This window comes from Homarus americanus, unplaced genomic scaffold (assembly GCF_018991925.1).
Source record: "Homarus americanus isolate GMGI-L3 unplaced genomic scaffold, GMGI_Hamer_2.0 scaffold30108, whole genome shotgun sequence".
Taxonomy (NCBI): Eukaryota; Metazoa; Arthropoda; class Malacostraca; order Decapoda; family Nephropidae; genus Homarus; species Homarus americanus.
The window spans coordinates 6,022,741-6,031,667 of NW_024748109.1; the positions used below are offsets into that span (position 1 = coordinate 6,022,741).

At 40.2% G+C, this 8,927-nt stretch overlaps 1 protein-coding gene across 1 annotated transcript; it reads right to left on the reverse strand.

Moving 5' to 3' along the window:
- Window positions 1-6,536: 6,536 nt before the first annotated feature.
- Window positions 6,537-6,974, reverse strand: LOC121880095 (protein GVQW3-like). The gene has a single exon (XM_042387151.1). The coding sequence runs from the start codon at window positions 6,972-6,974 to the stop codon at window positions 6,537-6,539; it is 438 nt and encodes a 145-aa protein (XP_042243085.1).
- Window positions 6,975-8,927: the final 1,953 nt, after the last annotated feature.

Genomic DNA, 8,927 nt, shown 5'->3' on the forward strand with positions numbered 1-8,927 from the left:
AACTCTCATCACGCACAACTACTAGTACAGCCAAGACTCAGGACCGAAAATAACCCATATTATGATAAACCTTCTTAACAATGAACTGGAGTGAATGGGTTTGTTTTACCTCAAATCATCTTAATCTAAGAGTCATGTCTTGAGTAGGACATTACACCATTCTTTTAAGATAATTCTAATCATGTCTTCTTGCCACCGGATCATGTTGTAACCCTGTCCTGTCTATTATACACAGTATAACTGAAACTTCACTGTTGAGTCATAAGTGTCCTCACCACACTCGTTTGTACTGCAAGGGTTTGTGCAGTACCTTATGAGATAATCTAATATACTATAGGACTAGGCGTGTATCTGTCTGTTTGTGTGTGTGTGTCTGTTCTGGGCAGCCGAAACGGCACAATCGTTTTTCATCAAACTTGGTGGAAAAATCGCAAAAAAATCGTAGAGTGGAACAAGCCTGGTCTCATGTCGATGGTTTCTTTAGGAAGGCATTAATTAACAATTTTATTTACGATGGAAAACGATGCAAGTCTACGGACTTGGCGCACCCTAATTAACCATGCAAGTCTACTGACTTGACGCACCATCATTCGCTGTACGCTGTCACGAGCGTTCAAACTTTCACAAGGGCACGAAGGGCCCGCGATCACTTGTAGACCTCTATAGCTGCATCTCATGTCATATGTCTTGTTTCTTGTACATTGTGATGTTTGATGTCCAATTCTAGAAAGGTAAACTTTATTATTATTATTATTATTATTATTATTATTATTATTATTATTATTGTTATTATTATTATTATTATTATTACTGCACACACACACACACACATATATATATATATATATATATATATATATATATATATATATATATATATATATATATATATATATATATATATATATATATATATATATATATATATGTATCAGCCGCTATAGCAAAGATCATTTACATAACCAGGTAGCACAACAGAACTCAAAACAATATGCCAAGATGCATCTGCCCTCTAGCGTCTTTGCTAAAGTCAATTATAAGTTTCCCTTGAATTAATTAATGCTCTCCCAGTTTATGCAGCGAATACATATTTCTTTAACTTTAACCTCAATACACGACCACTTTCATTAATTTGAAAATTATATAACCTTTTGAGCTTGCTACATCAGCTGGTTAGGTATCTCAATAAAAAAAATTCTCATATCTGCACCATTACAACGAGCACACACAAAATAGTGCCTTCCTCTTGACTCTTATGTACGGCAAACCGCAAGCGACGAAAATCCAAAGCTGTGTATTAGTTTATCATATACACCACTAGAAATTTTACATGGGTAGGAACATCTCATTATGATACATGTGGCGAGGCTGCCTTAACAGCATCTGAATATGAGATAATGTTCCGAATGGTTGACTGTTACCTTACAAGAATCTGAGTTTGCTGCCATGTAGATTATAAATCTGTCTGTAACTGGATTTTATTATATGTAAATAAGCCAGCATCATCCATTTTTGAAATATAATAGGATACAAAATCTCCAAAATTTTATATGAATCTTACATAGAAGTAACAAGTATATTATGAAGCATTTGCAGCAGCAGGGCATGTTTGCCTGCTGAAGCATACAGACTCCACACAGTATAGGGTATCTTTAACAATGCATCCCAATTACATTAATATAAATTTTTCCTTCCAATTTTTAAAACTAAAAATTAAGTACACAATAAACTTTTAAAATTAACGTTCTATAACAAATGTCTCACCATTAACCAAAATATTGTCATATTCGCTATCAAATTGGTCTCCAAGAATAACTTTATTAGTGAGAAGTGTTTCCTTACACGAAAGAAAATAGTGTTAGAAGCATTTTTGTGATGTTTTGAAACTTGACACAGGTGATGTTAATTTACTCCAGATAGTATGTATTGGGAATAAGGGGGTTTCAAGCCTCGTCAATCTGTGTGGGATGGTTTCAACCACTCGTAGTCCCCTAATTAGAGTAACTCAGCCTGTAGGTGGGAGGATGTAGCGTGCTGTGGCAGGAGCTAACATACAGTAGCTAAAGTACATGAAGTTTGCAGAGTTAAAATAGTAGGAGTTACAAATTAAAAATGTGGTAGATTGGAAATTGATTTGACAACATAGAATGTCAAAGTAAGGAGATTCGAAGTCCAAGTGGCGTACAACAGGTGTGTTAAAGCTACAGCGGGAACTTACTTCACCCCTGAAATGGAAACTGATGCAGATTACAGTTAGAATTCTGAAAGGAAGTGAGACTGCATTGTTGGTAAACGAATTGACAAAAAAAAGCAGTTATTCCAAGTTGTGTAAGACCCATGGAAAGAACTTGAAACTGCCTCTCTGTTCCCTTGTCATCCGTTGGCATTGTAGGGCGAACTGGGTCCAACATTGCATGATGATGGTCTAGTGTGCCTTAGGAAATTAGTACGTCCCTTATGAACTATATGTGTAGAAGGTAGTGCGATGTGTGTAAGGATACTACGAGAAAGTGGAGTTGAAGTTATCCCAAGAAGTAGTCTGTTCAATATGACGTATGGTTTTGTGATTGGATTATGTGGCAACGTCCTTAATGAAAGCAAATTTTAATTAATTAGTAGCACTTCATTAATTATTTGTTTTTTATCTTGTCAATCACACAGCCAAGGCGGGAGAAAGAGGGCGTGGGTATTTGACAGTTCCATAATGAACAGATTTTATATAAAGATGAAACAAGATAAAATTGCAATAGAGGTGTCGGAGAAAGAGTAATAGAGACTTATACTTCCCGTCTCAACCTTGTAACTTCGGCGGGAGCACTATATTAGCGGTCCCTGCCTTAAATTTGCTATTAGTTTTGCTTATTCACTGTCTTTCGCATCCTCCATAATCATTGGACATAAATCTAAATCTAACACCGTCACGCCTTTAAATTGCTTCAAATGATGTGCTTCAACCAGTTATTGAACACTATCACCATTTTCTCCATGAGTGTATTGGTGGGATGAAGAGTGTGTTGGTGGGGAGCAGATATGTGACGGTGGGATGAAGAGTGTGTTGGTGGGGAGCAGATATGTGACGGTGGGATGAAGAGTGTGTTGGTGGCATGGCGAGGAAAAGGAAATAATGGTGGTCAGAGAGTTAGGTGATAGTAGGGAGAGCGTTATGATGGAATTATATGATAGGTATGGGGAAGGTTGTAGTGGTGGGAATAACAGCATTCTATGGTGTGGGAAGCATTTATGATGGTGGGAAGGATATATAATGGTAGGGCACGGATTATTACGGTGGAGGAGGGTATATAATGGTAGGGGAGGTTATATTATGGTGTGGGAGCGTATAATATGGTAGGGAGAGGAAGAGTGTGATGATGGGGAGAAGAGTTTTTGGTGGTAGGGAGAAAGTTATGTGAAGCTCGTACAATATGTAATGTTGGTAAAAGGCGCGTGTAGAATGAGGAGGTGGATATCCAAGAGTAAGTAGAGTGTGTAGTCAACTAAAGAGAAAGATATGGGGGTAAGGAGAAGAGTGTGTATGGAGGTAGAATGACTAATAGCAGTTGCTCCACTTACTTATTTTTAATTGTCCATATAAATTTATAAATAGATGCGGAAACGCCATAACTACAGGTCAGATTTTACTCTGTCTGGATAGATTAGGTCATGTTCGATCTTAAGATTAAATATGTGGCCTCCTTATTGGTGAATAGGTTATCTTTGGATTATGATGATGAAGAAAGGTTTGTTGGAGAGAGATGGCAGCTTATTTACAAATATTATACGTAACTATGTAACCAACTTCATAATTATCAATTTTTATTTTTATTTTTCACTTCATAAGTTCGTAACTTCAGTCCTTTCCGAAAAAAAAAAGGAAATTTCTTTATCTGTCAATATGTTCTTTAAATGAGCATAAGAGAACCAGCAATAGTATACGTACTACCAAGGGATATATTTCGTGCTATATGCTGTAGCTGCTGTTCCCATTAACATGTGGTGTCTGACACCAACATTGTGGATCCTGATGTTTTACAGAGCGCGGGGCCTGACTGCTGCTGATATGGCGAGCAGCCGCCCTCCAGCTTATGTGTCTACCTCCTTACTTGACACTTAAGTCGACCAACTAACATAACACCTTTAAGGTATATGTCGACCGACTAACCTGACAATAATATTCATTTACGTGTCGATCATCTTACTTGACACCATTAACTTATATCTCGATAATTTTACATATCATCAACTTATGTGTCGACAAATTAAGACAGTTCTTGAACAACTTACATGATTGTATACGTCGACCATCTAATAATAATAAAATTAGTTAACACGGTTAACATACGAGCCGACTAGCTTACCTAACACCATTACCTAACAAGTAGTTTGGTGGAATATGTAACGAGCGATAACCTCGGACGCTTTCATGTATCGAGTGGGTTGCATTGGTTTTCAACAGATGTTTCATATTCTTTCGGACGCCTAGAGCCTCGATGCTTTTTGGATTTGCTGTATGTCCTTAATACAGTGAGTATTACACTTGATGTCGGAATGTTTATCGATCAATTCCATTCTTATCCAACCCACATGGGTGTTGGTGAACAGGAATCAGAGGTCCTAGCAAGTGTACGGACAATAGTGAATAATGTAAATAAACGAATGGACTCAATGTGGGAAAGTGAACACCCTGGAATGCATCTAAAATACAGTACAAATCTGAAGATTAAATAATAATAATAATAATAATAATAATGTTATTATTATTATTATTATTATTATTATTATTATTATTATTATTATTACTCCCTTGAAAGCCGTTTATTGCTATAGTTTAAGGTGACAGAAAATGAGACCAAAGACAGACTATTCAATTGGAGCTTTACATTCATTCTTACTACTGTAACTGATTACATTGGTTCTCGCCCAGGATGAGAATCTGAGCTGAACGCTAAACGCATCAAAGTTACTGTATATCTATCATACACAGCCCCCGCCCCCATACTGCCAGATGCCATGCGAAGAGCGTGCCACGAGGATGAGTTCCGATTGGTTGCACTGTTTGTTTGTTTACTTTTTTGCCTGCTTGCTTACTTCTCTGAGCGATATTTCAAGCAGTTTTGGAGCAAGGAAGGCGGAATTTGGACAAGTAGTGACAAATGCTTTGGCAATAATATTCTTTCATCAATTTTGGATTCATTTAGTTCATGACTTGGCATAATTTTAAGGATAACGAAAATTATCGCTCTGGGTGTGTCGGTTTTGTAGACAAGCTTGAAGTCACCCGACGTATTACTGCTTAGCAGGTTCGTAAGGTGATCTTTGGTAGCTTTCAACCCTGAACGCTGCTCAGAAAATGAAAACTTGTTGTGGTGGGTGCTTCCAATAAAGATTCTTCTATATTGAACTAAAGCTGGAGGGGGTAGTTGGCTCACTTGTTGATAGCCCTGAGCGTCTTCGGGATTTGATGGGCTGTCTGAATGTCCAGCCAGTAGCTTCCTTGATGCAGATGTTGTGTAAGTTAGTGAGATGCTTTGAAATGTTGAACCATCCATGACTGGTTGAATACGTTTCCGTCGTCGATCCCTCAACTTCTTGTTCTTGTACAGGTGGGTAAGCAAAGAATCTTCCTCGTCGTCTTCATGGAAATTGACAGCCTTAAAGGCATACCACGCTATGTCTGATATTTGAGATAAATGCTTAACCAGCACTCCATCTTTTCCAGCAAACTTTTCCATGAAGGTGTTAACTTTGTTACAGTTAACAAAGTGGTGAACCGGGCAGGGGCTTTTATCTTGTCTGCATTCTTGAGAACTGTTCTAATGGTCGACGTACTCAAGTTTAATGCACGGCGGTCATTAGCCTGACGCTCACCAGCCTTGACTGGCCTAAAAACATTCATTATCACATACAAACTGATGTTTCTCCATGACACCTTTTCCAAGTTTCCATTACTAAAACTCGAAACCTTTTGTGGGAATAAAGTCCCCCCCCCAAAAAAAAAAAAATGGAAGTAAGGCAGAAAGAGACACCAAGGTAGAATAAAGACACACTGGTGGGCTACGTTTAAAACTATAGGAAGCTGGCACTGACTGGATCAGAGCGGAGTATTATAATCCCTGCATACGTCGCCCCTATTGACTGAGTGACTGTGAGGAAAGCTAGCATCGGATACGTTGATCGGCGAGCTGAGCATGTTCACACTCAACTATTGGTGGAAATACTAAATTTTCCTTCTTTGTTTATCGTAATTTTTATTTCCAGGTGCATATACGAGGTCCGACACACACACAAAAAAAAACGAGCCCTCAAAGTAGTTCCCTTCTGAGTTGACACACAGGTGCATACGTTGCTGCCACAGTTCAAAGCAATTCCGCATTTCATGTTCTGTTAGGCTATTGAGGAGCTCCGTCGTTTTTGCTTTCACCTCTTCTACCAACAAAAAATTGGTTCCTTTGAGCACGGACTTGATTTTTGGGAAGAGAGAGAAGTCGCAGGGAGCCAGGTCTAGCGAATAGGGTGGGTGCTCAAGCACAGTGAAGTTTTTATTGGCTAAAAACTGCTGCACAGACAAAGCGTTGTGGGCTAGCGCGTTGTTCATCAGTTAGCATTTTTGGAACCATTTTTGCACAAACCTTTGTCATGTTCAATTCTTCCGTTAGAATGCGTCGAACACTTTCCCTGTCTAAATTAACTTTCTCAGCTATTGCTCGAACACCCAACTTACGGTTTTTTCTAACCACATCTCGCACTTTTTCAATGTTGTCATCGGTAACTGCTGTGCGTGGACGACTTGGGCGGTCATCATCTTTCACAGTTTCTCTGCATTCCGAAAATCGTTTGTGCCATGCAAAAACGCGTGCACGAGACATGCAACCTTCACCGTAAGCCTCAGTCAATAATTGAAAAGTTTCCGTCGCGGATTTCTTAAGTTTAACGAGACACTCGATGTTAACTCGTTGCCCAGTTTTGCAGTCCGACATTTTCCGACCGAGCGTAAGAACGCGTCTATACTTGAACACGCGTCCACTTGCACTGAGTGAAGCAATTGAGTTGAGCCTTGTCACACTGTGGCAGGTTAGAACATGTTCAATAACCGTCTGTTTGCCTCCCCCCTTCCCCCCCAACTCTTGGTTTCCGAGTTATAGGGTTAGTCTCGTTATTGTTGTCACGGACCTCGTATATTCACGTTTACCCTACTTTCCACCTCTCACTTAAAATTCTGGCACTGAAGTTCCTATTCTTTCACTCATCAATAGAAATTGTTTCTTTCATTCTTTCTCCCGGCGCTTCAGATTTTACTGACCCGCCCCCTCGCCTCGTCCCCAACTCACCTGCAAAACAAGTACGTTCAGGTTGGGGAAAAAGAGTAATAATAAAGGAAAATAAATAAAGAGAGAGAGAGAGAGAGATTGAAAAGAAGGATTGGGAAAGAGAGGAAAGCAGAGAGAAGAGAAATAAGGAAGGTGAGGAGATGGGAATCAATGTAGAGGTTTGATAGAAGAAAGTGAAGGAGGGAGGAGAAGGGAAAGAAAGTGAAGAAGAAGGGAGAAATGGACGAATAAAGAAAGAGAAGCATAAAGGGGTGAGGGGAGTGAAGGAAGGAGGGGGATGAGATTGAAGGAAAGAAAGGTGAGACAACAGGAGTAAGGGGAGAGACAATGAAGTAGAAAGGAGCGAAGAAAGAGAGTTAAGGAGAAAGGAATGAGATGAGGGAACGAAGGAAAGGTGGATGAGCAGAAAGACTGTAAAAAGAGGGTGAAAGAAACAGAGAGATGTGTTAAGAGATAAAGAATGAAGAGGGGAGTGGTAAGGTAAGTAAGGAAAAAAAGAGTGAAGACAGAGGCGAGGGGAGAGTGGAATAAGAGAGAGAGAGAGAGATGGGTGAAAATAATGAGAAAGTTTCGAGGTGACAAGAATGGAAGAAAATTGATAGAAAGAAAGTGCGTAGGAGAGAGGGGCGAAGAGAGACTGGTGAAGAGACAAAGTGTAGGAGAGAAATATGAGGTTTGAGAGTAAAGGGGAGAGGGATGAGAAAAGATAGAGGGGAGGAGACGGGGGTGGAGGGGAAAGAATAAAGAAAGAGGGGGAGCTGGAGATCGGAAACATGGGGAATAAAAAGAAAGAATGCAGGAGAGAGGGGTGAGGGGAAAGAGGGAAGAAGAGGGGGGGGGGTGAGGAGAGGAAAGGGCGAAATGGATGAAGGGAGAGAGGTCGGGACGATCGGTAAGAGGGAGGGAAGTAGGGACGTGGGATGAGGGCTGAGAATGTAGGGGAGAGGAGTGATGGGAGAAGGTGAAGAGAGCAGCGTATATAATAATCCACGATACGAGAAGAGCCAGGAGCGACTCTGGAGATGGAGAAGAAATCGAGAGAGTCAAGCTGTCACAGAGCAGGGAAAGCCGATTACCCTTGATGGGTGCGGTCCTGCGCACTGCGATTTATGGAATTAATTGTTCTGTTATTGAGTCGGAAACGCGCTATTCAGGTCAGATCCCTGAGCTGAGGAAATACGAGAGCATAGTGAACGTTACCTCGGCCTCCTTCCACCGCCATGCTGCTCCAGTCTGTGCTTCCTCCTGGATACTGTTGACGGGTGGAAACACAAATACTGTTTCTAATACATACATACATACACACACACACACATATATATATATGCAAGTAAATCACTGTAGGTGCGCGTGATCTAGGTATATGCTGATAACCACAAGGAAAGAAGAAAACACAAAGTTCCCAAGCGCTTTCGTGTAATTCACATCTTCAGGGGTGAGTACAGACTAGAGAGAGTAATACAAATCAAGGTGTATATATACAGAGGAGGGTGAGACCAGGTCCACAATGGTCAGGTATTAGGTAATGACCTACTAATCTTTAAATAGCACACAACGGTTGGTGGTCAGGTCAGATGGTCAAGTGACCCGGCCTTCTCACCT